The sequence below is a fragment of the Saccopteryx bilineata genome, chromosome 8, assembly GCF_036850765.1.
Source record: "Saccopteryx bilineata isolate mSacBil1 chromosome 8, mSacBil1_pri_phased_curated, whole genome shotgun sequence".
In the NCBI taxonomy this organism is placed as follows: Eukaryota; Metazoa; Chordata; class Mammalia; order Chiroptera; family Emballonuridae; genus Saccopteryx; species Saccopteryx bilineata.
The window spans coordinates 49,467,964-49,488,043 of NC_089497.1; the positions used below are offsets into that span (position 1 = coordinate 49,467,964).

The 20,080-nt window shown below is 37.3% G+C and overlaps 1 protein-coding gene and 1 non-coding gene across 5 annotated transcripts in view; one reads left to right on the forward strand and one right to left on the reverse strand.

Annotated features, from left to right (window-relative positions):
• Window positions 1-20,080, reverse strand: part of GSK3B (glycogen synthase kinase 3 beta) — a 218,908-nt gene that overhangs the window by 123,544 nt on the left and 75,284 nt on the right. For all 4 annotated transcript variants that reach the window (XM_066241852.1, XM_066241851.1, XM_066241850.1 and 1 more), the window contains one exon: window positions 15,045-15,238. In XM_066241852.1, coding sequence (XP_066097949.1) covers window positions 15,045-15,238 — 194 coding nt within the window. The remainder of the gene's footprint in view (window positions 1-15,044; window positions 15,239-20,080) is intronic.
• LOC136312353 (U6 spliceosomal RNA) lies at window positions 7,154-7,263 on the forward strand. Its single transcript, XR_010726950.1, has one exon. It is a non-coding gene; the product is annotated as a U6 spliceosomal RNA (small nuclear RNA).

Here is a 20,080-nt window from a genome sequence, read left to right on the forward strand (position 1 = left end):
CAAGACAGGGTTGTCCACTCTCTCCACTCTTATTCAACGTGGTGCTAGAAGTTCTGGCCAGAGCAATCAGACAAGACAAAGAAATAAAAGGCATCCATATCGGAAAAGAAGAAGTAAAGCTATCACTTTTTGCTGATGATATGACCCTATACATCGAAAACCCGAAGGACTCCACAAAAAGATTATTAGAAACAATAAACCAATACAGTAAGGTCGCAGGATACAAAATTAACATACAAAAGTCCATAGCCTTTCTATATGCCAACAATGAAATATTAGAAAACGAACTCAAAAAAATAATCCCCTTCACGATTGCAACAAAAAAAATAAAATACCTAGGAATAAACATAACAAAGAACGTAAAGGACCTATATAATGAAAATTACAAAGCATTGTTAAGGGAAATCGAAAAAGATACAATGAGATGGAAAAATATTCCTTGTTCTTGGATAGGAAGAATAAATATAATCAAAATGGCCATATTACCCAAAGCAATATACAAATTTAATGCAATTCCCATCAAAATCCCTATGAGATTTTTTAAAGAAATGGAACAAAAAATCATCAGATTTATATGGAACTATAAAAAACCCCGAATAGCCAAAACAATCCTAAGGAAAAAGAATGAAGCTGGGGGCATTACAATACCTGACTTTAAACTATATTATAGGGCCACGATAATCTAAACAGCATGGTATTGGCAGAAAAATAGACACTCAGACCAATGGAACAGAATAGAAAGCCCAGAAATAAAACCACATATATATGGTCAAATAATCTTTGATAAAGGGGCCAACAACACACAATGGAGAAAAGAAAGCCTCTTCAACAAATGGTGTTGGGAAAACTGGAAAGCCACATGCAAAAGAATGAAACTCGACTACAGCCTGTCCCCGTGTACTAAAATTAATTCAAAATGGATCAAAGACCTAAATATAAGACCTGAAACAATAAAGTACATAGAAGAAGACATAGGTACTAAAATCATGGACCTGGGTTTTAAAGAACATTTTATGAACTTGACTCCAATGGCAAGAGAAGTGAAGGCAAAGATAAATGAATGGGACTACATCAGAATTAAAAGTTTTTGCTCAGCAAGAGAAACTGATATCAAAATAAACAGACAGCCAACTATATGGGAACTGATATTTTCAAACGATAGCTCAGATAAGGGCCTAATATCCAAAATTTACAAAGAACTCATAAAACTCAACAACAAACAAACAAACAATCCAATAAATAAATGGGAAGAGGACATGAACAGACACTTCTCCCAGGAAGAGATACAAATGGCCAACAGATATATGAAAAGATGCTCAGCTTCATTAGTTATTAGAGAAATGCAAATCAAAACTACAATGAGATACCACCTCACTCCTGTTAGATTAGCTATTATCAACAAGACGGGTAATAGCAAATGTTGGAGAGGCTGTGGAGAAAAAGGAACCGGCATTCACTGTTGGTGGGACTGTAAAGTAGTACAACCATTATGGAGGAAAGTATGGTGGTTCCTCAAAAAACTGCAAATAGAACTACCTTATGACCCAGCAATCCCTCTACTGGGTATATACCCCAAAACCTCAGAAACATTGATACGTGAAGACACATGTAGCCCCATGTTCATTGCAGCACTGTTCACAGTGGCCAAGACATGGAAACAACCAAAAAGCCCTTCAATAGAAGACTGGATAAAGAAGATGTGGCACATATACACTATGGAATACTACTCAGCCATAAGAAATGATGACATCAGATCATTTACAGCAAAATGGTGGGATCTTGATAACATTATAAGGAGTAAAATAAGTAAATCAGAAAAAAACAAGAACTACATGATTCCATACATTGGTGGAACATAAAAATGAGACTAAGAGACATGGACAAGAGTGTGGTGGTTACCAAGGGTGGGGGGGGAGGGAGGACATGGGAGGGAGGGAGGGAGAGAGTTAGGGGGAGGGGGAGGGGCACAGAGAACTATATAGAGGGTGACGGAGTACAATCTGACTTTGGGCGAGGGGTTTGCAAAATAATTTGATGACAAAATAACCTAGACATGTTTTCTTTGAATATATGTACCCTGATTTATTAATGTCATCCCATTACCATTAATAAAAATTTATTAAAAAAAAAAAAAAAAAAAAGAAAAAGCTTTTGCACAGCAAAAAACATCATTAACAAAATGAAAAAGCAACCTACTGAATGGGAGAAAATATTTGCAAGTCATGTCTGATAAGGGGTTAATATGCAAAATATATAAAGAATTCATAAAACTCAATAGGAGAAAAAACACAAACAAGCCAATTAAAAAAATGGGCAAAAGATCTGAATAGACATTTTCCCAATGAACACACACACAAATGGCCAACAGGTACATGAAAAAGTACTCAACATCACTAATGATCAAAACCACAAAGAGATAGCACATCACACCTGTTAGAATGGCTATCATCAAAAAGACAAGAGATTACTATATTGATTGGCAAGAATGTAAAGAAAAGAGAACCTCTGTGTACTGTTAGTGGGAATGTAAACTGTTGCAGTTATTATAAAAAACAGTATAAAGATTCCTCAAAATATTAAAACTAGAACTACCATATGCTCTAGCAATGATACTTTTGGATGTATATATTAAAAAAATGAAATTACTTTCTTGAAGAGATACTTGTACTTCCATAATCACTGTAGCATTATTCACAATAGCCAAGACATGGAAACAACCTAAGTGTCCACTGACAAATAAATGGATAAAGAACCTGTGATGTGATGTTACGTACTGGTTAATGACAGCAATACGTTCTGAGAAATGTAGTGTTAGGCGATTCTGTTTACTTACACAAATCTAGATGGTATAGCCTACTACGTAATTGTATGTACTACACTTTTATATAACTGGCAGCACAGTAAGCTTGTTTACACCAGCTTTACCACAAACACTTGAGTAATGCACTGGGCTACAATGTCACTAGAAAATTTTCAGCTCCATATAATTTCATAGGCTGGTACAACCATCATATATATGGTCCCTCATTGATCAAAAGGTCATTATGTGGCACATGACTCTGTGCATGTATTTGCATGTGAGAGAGAGGGAGAGAGAGAGATTCAGCTATGAGAATCAAGTACATCTTGCCATTTGCAACAATGTGGATAGATTTTGAAGGTATTACACTAAGTGAAGTGTAAGTCAGACAGAGAAAAACAAATACTGTATGATATGATACCACTTCTCTGTTGAATCTAAAAATGGTGAACTCATACAAACTAGAAGGATAGTTACCAGGAGCTAGCTGACAGTGTAGGAAAAGAGATAAGATGTTGGTCAGTGTACACACTTTCAGCTATAACACGAATAAGTTCTGAGGATCTCATAAATAGTACAGTGACTATTATATATTTGAAAATTCTCACAAAAAAGAAAGAGTGATTATGAGATGTGACACACTGCCCTGGCCAGATAGCTGAGTTGGCTAGAGAATCGTCCCAATATGTCAAGGTTGAGAGTTGATGCCTGGTCAGAGCACATACAAAAATCAAACAATAATAAAAAAAATTTTTGCAATATAAAAGTATATCAAATCAATATGTTGTACACCTTAAACTTACACATTATATGCCAGTTGTATTACTAAAATTTTAAAATATAGAATAAATATAATTATGTTCAAAGGCTTAAAGAAAAATAGGATGACAATTATAAGTAAGAAAATTCATAAAGAAATATTAACTTTTAAAACCTGGAAATATTTAAGTTGAGAAGTATAACAGAAGTAAAAGATTCACTATAAACTTAAAATTTGAGATGGCATTTTAAATAAAATCTGTAAACTTGAAAATAGAGAAATATAAGAACTGAAAGAACAGAGAGAAAAAAGACTATAGAAAAATAAACGGCCTCTCAGACTCGCTGAAGGACAGGATCACATCTAACCAACGTATGTGTAAAGGTAGTGTCGGATAAAAAGAGGAAAAAGGAGAAAAAAATATTTGAAAAAATACTTGCTGATGACTTCTAAAATTTGATCAAAAACACTAATTTACCAAACCATACAGCTTAATGAATCTCAAAAAAGATAAACACAAAAAGAGTTATATTTAGGCATATCACATTTGAATTGAAGCCACAAGGAAAAAATCATGAAAGCAACAGCAAAAAAATGATTTGTCAGCCTGGCCTATGGGTGGCACAGTGGATAGAGCATGGACCTAAAATACTGAGGTCACCAGTTCAAAACCCTGGGCTTGCCTGGTCAAGACACAAGCAAGAAGCAAGCAATGAATAACTCAAGTGAAGCAATTATGAGCTGATACTTCTCACTTCACCCCTCTCCTCTCCTCTCCTCTCTTTGTAAAATCAATAAAATCTTTAAAAATAATAAAATTTTAAAAATGATGTATCACATACATGAGAAAAACAATACAATTAACAGCTGACTAATTATCAGATTGAGGCCAAAAGGCAATTAAGAATTATTCAAAATGCTAAAAGAAAGAAACTGTCAACCAAGAATGCTACATACAGAAAAATTATTTCTTCAAACACAAAAGAAAATATAAATACATTCCCAGATTTTTAAAAGAAGATAAAGAGTATTCATTCTATAGTAGAGGCCCTTCTTTTATGGGGGGACACACACAGAGAGAGGGACAGATAGGGACGGACGGACAGACAGACAGGAAGGGAGAGAGATGAGAAGTATCATTTCTTCCTTGTGAATCTTTAGTTGTTCATTGATTGCGTTCTCACATGTGCCTTGACTGGGGAGCTACAGCAGAGCCAGTGAGCCCTTGCTCAAGCCAGTGACATTGGGCTCAAGCCAGCGACATTGGGCTTCAGGCCAACAACCATTGGATTCAAGCTGGCAAGCTTTGGGGTCATGTGGATGATCCCCTGTTCAAGGCAGAGACCCCATGCTGACAAGCCAACGCTTAGAGCCAGTAACTTTGGTGTTTCAAACTGGCGACCTCAGCATTCAGGTTCAATCAATGCTTTATATACTGTGCCACCACTTGTCAGGCTGTACCCACAAATTTGACAACATAGATTAAATGGACACATTCCTTGAAAGACACAATCTACCAGAATACATACAAGAAATAAATAATCTGAATAGGCCTATATCTACTAAAATTTTGAATGAGTAATAATCATCTTCCCAAAGCACCACAGCCAATTGGCTTCAGTGATGAATTCCACTAAACATTTAAGGAGGAAATGGTATCAATTCTTTAGTCTTTTCCAGAAGACAGAAGCAGAGGGAATATTTCCTAACTCATTTTATGATGCCAGCACTACCCTAACACCAAAACTAGACCACATTACAAGTAAGAAAACCTAAAGACCAATATTTCTCATGAACATAGATGCAAAAACCCATAATGAAATATTTAAAAAATTGAATCCAGAAATGTATAAAAAGAATTATATACCATAACCAAGTGGGATGTATTTCAGGTATGCAAGGCTGCTTCAATATTCAAAAAGAATTACTATAACCCATCAAATCAACGGACTAAACAAAAAATTATCTAATCGTATCAATAGATATAGAAAAAGTATGACAAAATTCAACATCCTCTCATAATAAAAACACTCAGCAAACTAGACATAGAGCAATACATCCTCAAATTGATTAAATCTACAGCTAACATTAGGCTTTATGGGCAGAAACTAGATGTTTTCCTGCTGAGATCAGGAACAAAGCAAAAAAAACCCAACTCTTTACATCACTTCTGTTCAACACTGTATTGGATGTAATATGACAAAAAAACATAAAAAAGATGTAAAAGGTATACAGATTTGGAAAGAAGGAGAAATAAAACTACTTTTGTTCACAGATGATATAAATTGTAAAAAAAAAATCTCAAGGAATCAACAACAACAAAAATAACCTTCTGAAACAAGTGATTAGAACAAGGTTGCAGGATACAAGATTAAGGTACAAATGTCAAGTGTTTTCTTATAAACCAGCAATTAACAATTGGAATTTGAAATGAAAAACAATACAATTTACATTAGCACCTTCCCCAAGTAAAATACTTAGGTGTAAATCAAAATACACACAAGATTTACTTGAAGAAAACTATGAATCTGAAGAAATCAAAGATCTAAATAAATAAAAACATATTTCACGTACATAGACAGGAGGACTCAATACTGTCGAGAAGCTAGTCCTTCCTAACTTGACCTACAGATTCAATGCAATCAAAATCCCAGCAATTTATTTTATGGATATAAAATAGTCAATACAATATTGAAGAGTGATCAAAGGACTGACACCAACTTTAAAACTTACTATAAGGTCCTGGCCAGTTGGCTCAGCGGTCGAGCATTGACCTGGTGTGTGGAAGTCCTGGGTTCAATTCCCAGTCAGGGTACACAGGAGAAGTGACCATCTGCTTCTCCACCCCTCCCATAGCCATGGCTCAAATGAGCAAGTTGGCCCCAGGCACCAAGGATGGCTCCATGGCCTTGCATCAGATGCTAAAATAGCTCGATTGCTGGAGCAGTGGCCCCAGATAGGCAGAACATCAGCCCCTGATGGAGGTTGCCAAGTGGATCCTAGTTGGGGTGCATGTGGGAGTCTGTCTCTCCGCCACCCTGCCTCTCACATGATTTTAAAAAAATAAAATAAAAAGGCCCTGGCCAGTTGGCTCGGCGTGTGGAAGTCCCGGGTTCAATTCCCAGGCAAGGCACACAGGAGAAGCACCCATCTGCTTCTCCACCCTTCTCCCTCTCCTTCCTCTCTCTTTCTTCCCCTCCCTCAGCCAAAGGCTCCATTGGAGCAGAGTGGCCACAGTGCTGAGGATGGCTTCATGGTCTCTGCCTCAGGCTCTAGAATGGCTCAGGCCACAGCAAAGCAAAGACCTAGATGGGAAGAGCATCGCCGCCTGGTGGACATGCTGGGTGGATCCCAGTTGGCGCATGCAGGAGTCTGTCTGACTGCCTCCCCGCTTCTAATTTCGAAAAAATACCAAAAAGAAGACTTATTATAAAGCCACAATAAAAGAAGACAATATATCAGAGAGAAACACAAAAAACAAAAAAAAATACATCACTGGGACAGAAAAGAGTGCCTAGAGATAGACAACTGAACTTTAAAGGAACAAAGGTACTGCGATGGAAAAAGGACAATCTTTTCAACAAACCGTGCTGGTGCTTGCTTCGGCAGCACATAGTATACTAAACTTGGAACAATACAGGGAAGATTAGCAAGGCCCCTGTATAAGAATTGCCTGCAAATTTGTGAAGTGTTCCATATTTTACCAAAAAAAAAAAAAAAATAGTGCTGAAACAACTAGAGAGCCACAAGGAAAGAAATCAATCTAGACACATTCTAGGCACACATGAGAAAGCAATCAATGAACAACTAAGGTGTTGCAGCAAAGAATTGATGCTTCTCATCTCTCTCCCTTCCTGTCTGTCTGTCCCTATCTGTCCCTCCTTCCATCTCTGTCACTGTCACAAAAAAATAAAAAAGGAAAAATATTTTGCCTGACCAAGCAGTGGCGCAGTGGATAGAGCATTGGACTGGGATGCGAGGATCCAGGTTCAAAATTCTGTGGAAGCTGTCTTGAGTGCAGGCTCACCAGCATGTGTGCGGTGTTGCTGGCTTGAGTGTGGGATCCTAGACATGGCCTCATGGTCGCTACCTTAAGCCCAAAGGTCACTGGCTTGAGCAAGGGGTCACTTGCTCTGCTGTAGCCCCCCTACACTCTCCCCTCCCCTCCAAGGCACATAAGAGAACACAATCAATGAATAACTAAGGTGCCGCAACAAAGAACTGATACTTTTCATCTCTCTCCCTTTCTGTCTGTCTGTCCTTATCTGTCCCTCTCTCTGACTCTTTCTCTGTCAAAAAAAATTAAAAATTAATTCACAAATATTTTAGTGGACAAAGGAATTCAACAGACATTTCTCCAAAGAACACATGCAAATTGAAAATAAACATATAAAAAGATGCTCAACCTCATTAGTCATCAAGAAATGCAAATCAAAACAAGATACCACTTCACTCTAAGACAGGTATAATAAAAAAACAGATAATATCTAGTATTGGCAATGTTGTGATAATGCTGATTCGTTGCTTATGGGTTTATACAATGGCACACAGTTGCTTTGGAAAACAAGTTAACACTTCTTCAAAATGTAAATCACGAAGTCACCATATAACCTACCACACTTACAGGTATATAGAGAACTGGGGGAGTAAAAGTCCTCACAAAAATTTGTATGCAAATGTTCAGAGCAACATAATTCAAAATAGCCAAAGATCTCAAATATTCATCAATTGATAAACACATAAACAAAATTTGCATATCCAAACAATGAAAGGACTCAAGTACTGAGACACAGTACAATGGATGAACCTTAAAAACATTATTCTAAGTGAAAGAAGTCAAACATAAAAAATTCAAATATTATGATTTCATTTATATGAATTGTCCAGAATGGGCAAATCCACAGAGATAGAATGTAGATTAGCAGTTGCCAAGGCCTGGGGGGAGGGAGGAAAGGGACTATTAATAAGTAGAGTTTCTTTTAAGGTGATGAAAATATTCTGGAAAGAAATAGTAGTGATACTCTGTGTACAACTAAAACTCTGTGACTATAGTAAAACGAATGAACTGTAAAGTATAAAAAGGTATATTTTAAAAAAAAAGCTCTATTCACTCTCCATCCACAACTAAACAGTGACACTTAACATCTCCACCCCCATATTCCAATCACACAAATGAAAACAAGGAGACCTGAAACTTACGACTTAGTTCAAAGGAGAAGTGAAATTAATAGTTAATGAAGCTAAGATCACTAATTAATTAAAAATGTGACTTGTTGATTTTCAAATTGGAAAAGCCAGTCTCAGCAACCATCAATCAGTAGGTAGCTTTTGGGATTGATTCACCTTCCCCCTGTTCTAATATCAAAGGTCTCCCACATAAGGTACCTAACTGGACTTCACCCCTACCAACATCATACTAGCATTTCCTATCACAGGGACTTTCAAATTGACCAAGTGAGGTAGTTTAATCTGAAGTAATTTGCCACAGTATGATGAGTGACAGAGGGAAAAAAAGGCATTCAAGTTGTAAGTAAAGCACTAATGAAATTAAGCTTATCAGAGAAATTTCATAAAAACATACACATATCTCAGTGTCTTAGATATATAGTTTACAAGATTACTGATGTACAGATAATCCCTCTTGAGTTTTTTGTGGGTTTTTTTTTATCTCTGATCATTCTCTCTCTTCTTATTTTTTATTTTTTCACCAAAACAAATTAACTCTCACTGACACTAGCAGATTCAGCAAGTTAGTTTATTTAATTGGGCAAGGAGAAGAATCTATTCCAACCTTTTTCTGGAAATATATAATTATTTAATGCAATCCTAAACTTACAGAATTTTAAGTAGTCAAAAAATGTTTACTATTTTATAATAATCAAAAGAAATTAATTGGTCACTCTATCAAAACATTTTTTTGGAAACAGTTAACATTTAGCAAGGAAAACAAAGAATACTTAAAAGATGGATGATACAGTGGAAAGAACTAGGTTTGGCTATAAGGCAGCTTGCCACTTTTCAGCAGGTAGAAGAAAAACAAAAACAAAACTATACAATAGCAATAAAATACTCAGAAATAAACAACACACCATATCAAAAGCAGATATAATACTCGTGAAAGATACAAAAGTTAACATGAACAAATGGAAAGATACCACTTATTCCTGAATAACATAATTAAGTATCACAAATAGGTTTGTTCTCACTAATTTATAAAGTTAATGAAATTTCAATTTAAAATATCAACAAGTAGCTGACCAGGCAGTAGAACAGTGGATAGAGCGTTAGCCTGGGATGCTGAGGACCCAGGTTCAAAGCCCTGAGGTCGCCGGCTTGAGTGCGGGCTCATCCAGCTTGAGAGCAGGGTCTCAGGCTTGAGGCGTGCAATCATGGACATGACCCCATGGTCACTGGCTTGAGCCCAAAGGTCGCTGGCTTGAAGCCCAAGGTCGCTGGCTTGGCTGGAGCTCCCAGTCAAGGCTCATATGAGAAAGCAATCAATGAAGAAGAAAGGTGCTGCAACAAATAGATGCTTCTCATCTCTCCCCCTTCCTATCTGCCTGTCCCAGTTTGCCCCCCTTCTTGCAAAAAAAAAAAAAAAAAAAAAGGGAAAGAAAATCAACAAGTTTTTTTAAGAAGTTAGCCATAATGATACCAAAGTTCATATGGAAAAATAAGCATCAAAAAAAACAGGTAAGGCCCTGGCCAATTGGCTCAGCAGTAGAGCGTCGGCCTGGCGTGCGGGGGACCCAGGTTCGACTCCCGGCCAGGGCACATAGGAGAAGTGCCCATTTGCTTCTCCACCCCCCCCTCCTTCCTCTCTGTCTCTCTCTTCCCCTCCTGCAGCCAAGGCTCCATTGGAGCAAAGATGGCCCGGGCGCTGGGGATGGCTCCTTGGCCTCTGCCCCAGGCGCTAGAGTGGCTCTGGTCGCGGCAGAGCGACGCCCGTGAGGGGCAGAGCATCGCCCCCTGGTGGGCAGAGCGTCGCCCCTGGTGGGCGTGCCGGGTGGATCCCAGTTGGGCGCATGCGGGAGTCTGTCTGACTGTCTCTCCCCGTTTCCAGCTTCGGTAAAATACAAAAAAAAAAACAAACAGCTAAAAAAAAGATTAAAAAAAAGTTACTAGGGTGGATTAAGCCCTGCCAAACAAAAAAACATACTATAAAATTCTACAATTTAAACAGTGTGGTACCCTCATAGGAATATACAAACAACCTATTGAAACAGAATGGGGAGTCCTGAAATGGACCAAGCACATGTAGAAATTTAGCATATAATAAAAACAGCATCTTAAATCAATGCTAAAAAAAAAAGACCTTTAAAAAATTGTGCTGAAACAATGATTTAGAAAGGATAAAAATTAGATCAATAATTCACACCATACATAGAAGTAGACCTCATAAATAGGAATAAATTTCAAATAAATCAGGGATCTAAATATAAAGAGTGAAATCTTACAACTACTATAAGAAAATAAGGATGAATTTCTCTCTGAGTAAAGCCTTTCTATAATGTAAAGCTTTATAGGGAAAAGACTTTCTAACCATAAATCAAAATCCAGATATGATAAGAGAACAATAACTTTGACTACGTTAGGGGAAAGGACTTTTTTTTTTTAATTCATTTTAGAGAGGAGAGGGGGAGAGAGAGAGAGAGAGAGAGAGAGAGAGAGAGAGAGAGAGGAGAGGAGAGGAGAGACAGAGAGAGAGAAGGGGGGAGGAGCTGGAAGCATCAACTCCCATATGTGCCTTGACCAGGCAAGCCCAGGGTTTTGAACCGGCGACCTCAGCATTTCCAGGTCGACACTTTATCCACTGCGCCACCACAGGTCAGGCCAGGGGGAAAGGACTTTTATGTAGCATAGAAATAGAATACATAAAGTAAAAATACTATATAAATCAAAGATAAAGACTAACTCCATAATAAACTCTTCAGAGTTAAGAGGAAAAAAGGCCAAGTATCCATTTTAAAAATGGGCTCAAAAAAAGGACAATTCACATACATCATAACAAATGAAATGGACATTGAACCGATGAAAAGATGTTAAACTACATTCACAATAAGAATGTAAATTAAAACAATGAGATATCATTTATTACCTATCATATTGGCAAAAAATTGAAAAGTAAAGCAATGCATGTTGTCAGAGATGTGGGGAAATAGGCACTCACTCCTATTACAGGAGAGAATGCAAACTGGTATAATCCTTATGGGGAGGAATCTAGCAATATCAAACAAAACTACAAGTGTTTACTTTTTGATTCAGCTGTACTACTTCTCTTAATCTACACTGAAAATATACATCTAACTTAAAAGTACATATGTAAAAGGATGAGGAAAACCTTTGAATTGATATGCAATGATTCCCAAGAAGTATAGTTAAGAGAAAAAGCAAAGAACAAAAGAGTATCTCTAATTTATTACCTATCTGTCGTATAGGAAAGAAACCAAGAAATTACACTTAACTGTTCATTTGCGCAAAAGAAACCTAGAAAGAAATAGACTAAAACAAAATGAATTTGGCCATCTATAGGGAGTGAGTAGAAACAAGAAAAAAGGAATAAAAGGGAAATACATATGTGTATTCCTGACTTTTGGAACTAGGTTACTATTTCACAGATTTTTTTTAAAAATAAAAAAGGTAGGGGTAAAGTTCTAAGAATGGATAGATACATACAGAAACAGATGAACCAACTGTATTTCAAATGAATAACTAACTATGTTAGAGGAAAAAATTAAAACTGAAGAAAAGCAGCAAGACAAAGAACAATTACCTCAAATCCTCTGAACAGAATATATGAGATTGGTATAACAATGATAAAATGTAATAAAGCACTCTGGAGTCAGATTGCTTGGATTCAAATACTTGCCCCTTTATCCACATTCTAACTGTGTGACCCTGGACAAGTTCATTCATAATCTCTTTGTGTATAGTTTGCCTAATCCAAATAATAACAGTACCAATCTCACAGTGCTAATATTAGAGTAAGTCTCAAATAAAACTACTCATATAAAAACCTTAGTAGGTCATTACCATAAGTATTGGGTGGTATTTGCTATCATCAATTACTAACCCTTAAAAGCATTGAGCATGTGGGTATTTAAGAAACACACATAATAAAAACAGAGTCCTTGTCATGAAAAAAATTTGAAATTTTCTAGTGTTCAAGGACTTTGAAATAGCAAAATCCATATGACTGGCTAAAATTCTCTGGGGAATTTCATAAAGATTCTGACATAGGTCTTTACATACCAGCAGGATTTAGACTGAAGAAGAATGGGAGTTATAGGAGAAGATAATGGGAATCTCAATTAAAGCCACAACACAGAAAAGTTGGAAAGCTGAGTATTTGGAGATTAGGCAAGGCTATATAGAAGCTCCTGAATACACACTTGAACTGGGCAGGCTTTATTTTCTAGACTATGAGCAACCACATTAGATTTTTATGTAGGAGGAACAACATGACTAAATTGAACTGTGGGATTATTCTAGTGTTGGTATATAGAAGGGATTAGAAGTGAGAATATCAGAGGTAGAGTCTTATGAAAGGTTAAACCAAATAACGACAAAGGCCTGAACAGAATAGTAGTGATGAGAAAAGAAAAGAAGGGATAGATCAACAAGGCAGTGAGAGAAAAAAAAAAAATTCAGCCAAGTTTGATAATGATTAGATATAATGTATGAGAGAATGGGAGGTTTTAGGGAACAGAAGATTCTAAATGACAAAGTGAATGATATAGCCATTAGAAGGAAAAAGGAAAAAGGAAAAAGGAATGGGAACCAATAGAAATGATTTCTATTGTACCTTAAAAGTTAAGTTCTGGTTGTAAAAGAAGCCTTACCAATTTGAGATAATAATGCAACATTCAGATACCAAGACCCCTCGGGCATTTTGCAACATGGGGCTAGTTATTGGGACAGTGAGAACTGATGACAAAAACTGTAGATGTTTTTCTAAAAAAATAAAAACCACTTTAGAATGTTTTAGACATTTTAAAGCATACATACACTAGACCAGGGGTCCCCAAACTTCTTACACAGGGGGCCAGTTCACTGTCCCTCAGACCATTGGAGGGCCGGACTATAAAAAAAAAACTATGAACAAATCTCTATGCACACTGCAAATATCTTATTTTAAAGTAAAAAAACAAAACGGGAACAAATACAATATTTAAAATAAAGAACAAGTAAATATAAATCAACAAACTGACCAGTATTTCAATGGGAACTATGGACCTGCTTTTGGCTCATGAGATGGCAATGTCCGGTTCCATATTTGTCACTGCTAGCTGTAACAAGTGATATGACGCACTTCCAGAGCCATGACACGTGTGTTCCACGTCACCAGAAGTAGTACTGTACGTGAGCAGCTCCGTGCTTTGCAGCGCTGCCACATACAGTGCTCCTCTCACTGACCACCAATGAAAGAGGTGCCCCTTCCGGAAGTGCAGTGGGGGCTGGATAAATGGCCTCAGGGGGCTGCATGCGGCCTGCGGGCCCGTAGTTTGGGGACCCCTGCACTAGCCTGTGTGCCATTTCAGAGTAGTGATCACCTCTTACTTATTTTTTGTAAGTGCCTTGACTTGGTGAGCCCAGGGGTTTGAACCAGCGACCTCAGCATTCCAGGTCGACGCTTCATCCACTGCGCCACCACAGGTCACCTTACTTATTTTTATATCCCTTAATATTGACATAGTTCCTAGCCCAGAGGAAACTCTCAGTCTGCAGTGGTGGGAAAAGTAGAGAAAGGAGAAAGGAACAGAACTGTATGGCTCATTAATGGCAGAACCTTGACTATATAAGCCCAGGTCTCCTGACTTTTCTCCACTGTACTCTAACACAGAGATGACCTCCAAACAACCATGCATAGGATCCCCTAAAGAAATTGTGTAAGAAACAAAAATAAATGAAGTGTGGCAATTGGTGGTTTCTAGGGGCAGATGAAAGAGAGACATTAGGAGACATAAGAAAGGTCACTTATGTCGTATTGGTCGTGGTGGGGTAGTGACAGTAGTGTTGAATCACAGATTCAAAGAAAATTGTTTAAGAAAGGAAGAAGCATAGTCAAAAATACCAAATGATCCTTTTCTACAGGCAGTGTTTCTCTAGTCTCTTATACCAGTGAGAGCCAAGGCACGGAAAGGTAACTTTTTAAAACTATAAATTAGGATATTTTAATTTACATTTCACAGTATTTTAAATAATCAGTCATAGCAGTGGCTCAAAAATATACTGTTCACAAAAATTAGAGGATATTTCAAAATGAATATGAAGCGATAAAATATCTCCTAATTTTTGTGAGCAGTGTAATATTGCAATGTTCAGTAAACTTTACAATACAAAACAAAGTCACTATAGTAAGTAGTTGAGCTGAACAAAAATATGCACAATAAACGAAATCTGAACCAAAAAGCGACAACTGGAAAACACAATCACTTATATGTACTGATAGCAACAAAATACATGAAATACTGAAGGTCTTACCTTAAATCTCTTGTCCTGCAATACTTTCTTGATGGCAACCAGTTCTCCTGAATCACAAAGTTTGGCTTGATATACCACACCAAATGAGCCATTTCCAATCACTTTAGTGTCTGTATAGCTGACTTCTTGTGGCCTGTCTGGACCCTGCCCAGGAGTTGCTACCACTGTGGTCACCTTACTGCCATCCTTGTCTCCTAAAAGAAAAAAGGTATATATAAAACAAATGAGAACTGTAAAGAATTAAATAGAGAAAATTGCCAAAGTACACAAATTAAACTGTACACTTGGCCACAAGCTACATTTAAATGTGTATTTTAAGTTTATCACATAGAATTACTTCAACTATTTGTTTCAATTTAAGTATTTTTTTTTCAATTTAAGTATTTTTTAACCAATATTTATTTAGTCATTCCAAAGATCAGGCACCATGCTTTATACATGTGACTCCATTGGAAACAATACCACCATGAAGTTTGTAGAACTGTTCCCATATTAAACATAATGGGAAGAAAGGTGGATCCTACCAGTGTTTGAATCTTATCTGTCCAACTTTAAAGGCTCTAGTTATTTCCTCAAAGATTCCTTACTTTACTTGAAAATAAAATATGTGAAGCTGACAATGTCTAAATATGCTAACTATATTCAATAATTTTGCTTCTAGAAAGGTAAGGCTTTTGAAGTTTTTTGGTTCTCTATGTCTTATTTCTTTTTAAGAACAACAGAATGCCTCTCAGAGAAAGATCAGGTGAAGAAAAGGAAAGGGGAAAGAATGTTAATTGGGGGGTAAAAATAGAAAATCTTAAAAGCAAATCAAACTTACTCTGAACTTAGCCTCAGTCATAAGTAGCTCACTGGCCCTGGGGTCTCTGCCTACTCATGGCCCTCTCCATACCGTTTGCCTTCCTTTCTCCTGATTCAAAAACAATTCAAGGACTCCAATTCAAGCTCAAGAACCACTTCCTACCTGACCAGGCGTACTTCACTATTATCTTTTTCTCTGAATTCTTAACTATTCTAAACCATTCTATGCTACCTAGCACTGGATTTTAGAACTTTAAACTGTTCTTTTATTGATTTAAGAATACACACAGACTTTAGTGACTTGTGCTTCTTTCTATCTTCCCTGACATTCTAAAACCAATTCTCAGTACTGTACTAATATCAGTCCATACACAATGATTAAGCTACACATTTTTCCTTTTATCTTCTACTACTTTATCAATTTCATTTTTGAGATGCTATCTGAACTCATACTAACCTAAAAGAGAAACTAATGTAATATTTAACTATAAATAGCAAATCAAGATTATGAAGTATTCATTTATACCTCATATATACAAAGATCAAAAATATAATCTAACTTTTCAATGGTTTGAGTGTTTTTCCCCTACCAGATATAAAACTTCAAGATAAATGAATAATATTTGTGGCATATTACAACCAATATTTAAAGCCATTTAAGTTCACAGAGCTATTAATATAATCAAAAGTCAATAGCCACACTATATTACATTTGGCCAGCTATATAACATATTGTATATGTCTTTAGTTCCAAAGTAATATACCCTAATAGGTATGATTTAGTTAGCACAAATCCAGCATACCATATAGAAAAAATAACTCAAATCTTGTCAATACCATCATAACTTAAAACAGTATCACACATATGCTTTAAATGTACACAAACCCAAGCACAAGCCAACACATAAAAAGCTCTCAAATGCTCCGTTCACATCTCACTTGTGAGTAAAATAAACCTTAAATATCCTTGCTAAAAAACTAATTTAATCCAAGCTGACTTCTAAATCATCATAAAGATTAAAATCCAAAGTACTGAATACATTTTCTTATAATCCAATTGTCCCCCCAAAAATAAAAAGCAGAAGTAATTTCAAACAGTCTGACTCTTCCCTACATCACCCAAGTTAAACCAGATGGCAAAAAAAAAAAAGAAAAAATAATCAAGAAATATGAATTAACAATTCTACTGAACAAATTGCTTGTAAAACTTCACAGGCCTAATTCACAAAAACAAAGCTTAATTAAGATAGATTAATAGCTTTTTAAAACGACTGTTGTACTCCACAATTTTAATTGAAAACAAAAGCTGTCTGGGATATAATAAAAACTTATGCTTTTCTACAATATAACCATATTTCGGTAACAAAAACAGTAATCACAGCTTTGTACTTACTCCGATAAGAGAAGTTAAACAATCTAAGATTACCTATGTAATGACTTTCCCCTATTGTCTCCTCTGAGGCTGCATTTCTAAAAGAAAGTTAAATCTCAGAGAAATAGATTCACAGCCTCAATAATCAGCTATGAGCCTGACCAGGCAGTGGCACAGTGAATAGAGCATCAAACTGGGATGCGGAGGACCCAGGTTTGAGTGCGGGCTCATCTGGTTGAGAATAGCTCACCACTTGAGCCCAAGGTCGCTGGCTCGAGCAAGGGGTCACTCAGTCTGCTGTAGCAACACCCCCCCCCCCCCCGTCAAGGCACATATGAGAAAGCAATCAATGAACAACTAAGGTGCTGCAACAAAGAATTGATGCTTCTCATCTCTCTCCCTTCCTGTCTGTCTGTTCCTATCTGTCCCTCTCTGACTCTGTCACCAAAAAAAAAAAAAAAAAAAAAAAAAGAGAGAGAGAGAGAAGCAGCTATGAAAGCTATCCACCCCAACTCTGGGATTTATCTCTTTAACCTCAACTGCTATATACTTTGGAATAGCTATCTTAGAATCATGCTTTGCACATAAGAAAATGTGCAAATGAGACAATTCTGCAAAAATACTAAAAGTAGAGAGATAGACAGGTCTTATAGATGCTATCAACTGAAAAGAGACTCTTGAGGAGTCTTAATTTGAAACTGATTGGATACGGACAAAGACCAATCCTCTCACCTTCAAGTACATCTAGTAAAAAAACTACTTAACCATCTTAGCAGAAATTAAAAGATTACTATACTTCACCCGACCAGGTGGCAGAGTGGATAGAGAGTCAACCTGGGACACAGAAGAACCAGGTTCAAAATCCCAAGGTCACTGGCTTGAGCACAAGCTCTCCACCTTGAGAGCAGGCTCACCAGCTTGAGCGTGGTGGGATCACAGACATGATCCCATGGTTACTGGCTTGAGCCCAAAGGTTGCTTGCTGGCTTGAGCAAGGGGTCACTGGTTCAGCTAGACACCTCGCCCCCGCCCCGCCCCATCAAGGCATATATAAGAAGTAGTAATCCGTTAACAACTAAAGTGCCACAACTATGAGTTGATTCTTCTCATCTCTCTCCCTCCCTGTCTGTTTCTGTTTCATCAGATATCTGAAAGAGCAGAGTGATAAAGAACAGCAAGATATTACTGGGGATGACTTGGCATGAGCATTTGTAGCACATGAGACAGTCAGCAGCTAGTGTGCCAAGGAAAAGCATGTCATCATTTGGCATTGTAATTTGCTGAGTTAGCAGGAAAATAACAGATGTATAAAATTTCATTGTACAGTCAACTTTCCAATTCATTGTTTCATCTATTCTAACACTTATAATAAATGTAGAGATATATTATGTTTACTATGCAAATGAAAAAAGTAATACTAAGAGAGAATATGTTGTCCAATACCATAAAGCTTTAGCACAGTGGTTCTCAACCTGTGGGTCGCGACCCCGGCGGGGTATTTTCCGATGGCTTTAGGCGACCCCTGTGTTTTGGTCGTTCGACCCCCGCTGGGGTCGCGACCCACAGGTTGAGAACCGCTGCTTTAGCAGAACTCTTCACCTGGCTCATACTGTCTAAGCTATATTTTTACAACCTTCCTACTACAGCTGAAAGACTAATTTCAATATACTATATATTAGTCCCTCAAAGTAGCAGATGTTACTGAAAATGTTAAAAGAGTAATAAGTAGTAAGAGAATAAAGGAATGACCTTTTACAGTTTTCAGGTCTCAATTATTCATTTATTAATAGCTAAAAAGTACCTGACCTGTGGTGGCCCAGTGAATAAAGCATTGACCTAGAATTCTGAGGTTGCCAGTTCGAACTCCTGAGCTTGCTGGGTTACAGCACATGTGAGAAGCAACGACCTAAGAGTTGATGCTTCCTGTTCCTCTCCCCACTGCTTCTCTCTCTCTCTTTCTCAAATCAATAAAATATTTTAATAAATAAATGGCTAAAAAGCTCTTTCTAAAGATACGCTGGCAGCATTAGGTTTTAAAACATCACCCCTAAAAGCATATGGAAAGCAAAAATGTGAAACAATTGATTCTGTGATATTCAAACATTTAATATTTGGTACTAGAAGTGGGATAATTTTGGATCTTGGCAATAGAGCAGCATTTTAAACTCTGCTACCAAAAGAGACCAAAATACACATGAAAAACTAGTAATCATAACAAATCTGTCCAGTCTTTTGAAAGAATTTATCGCTCTACCCAATGCTAAACTTCCCAGAATACATGGTATAGTGAGTCTCAAACCAATTACAATAAAATTGGTCTCCCCAAAATGCCGCCGTCTCCCAGGAGCAACAGCAGCAGAACAGCGGGAACAGTGAGGGTTCCCAGCCCTCTCTCAGGAGAACTCCTGGGATACTCTATCTCAATTAAAATTTCATCAGGTGGTATTAATTTCTTATTATAAGTAGAACGCAGAATTAAATCCCCTACTCTTTACCACAACAAATAAATCTTAAATATATAAATCACAATAGGCTCCCCATGAAACAATGAAAAGATGACTACAACAGAGCAACCACTTTTTTTTTTTTAAGTGAGAGGAGGGCAGATAGATCTCCACAACTGCCCCAACCTGGATCCTCCCAGCAACCCTGCCTGGGGCCAATGCTGGAATAATTGAGCTATCCTCAGTGCCTGGGAGTGATACTCAAAGCAAATGAGTGAGCCTCTGACTGCAGGAGGGGAAAAGAGAGAGAAGGGGAAGAGGGAGGGGAGAGAAGGGGAAGAGGGAAGGGAGAGAAGCAGATGGTCGCTTTCTTATTTGTCCTGACCGGGGATCAAACTCACTGAGCCAATGGACCAGGGC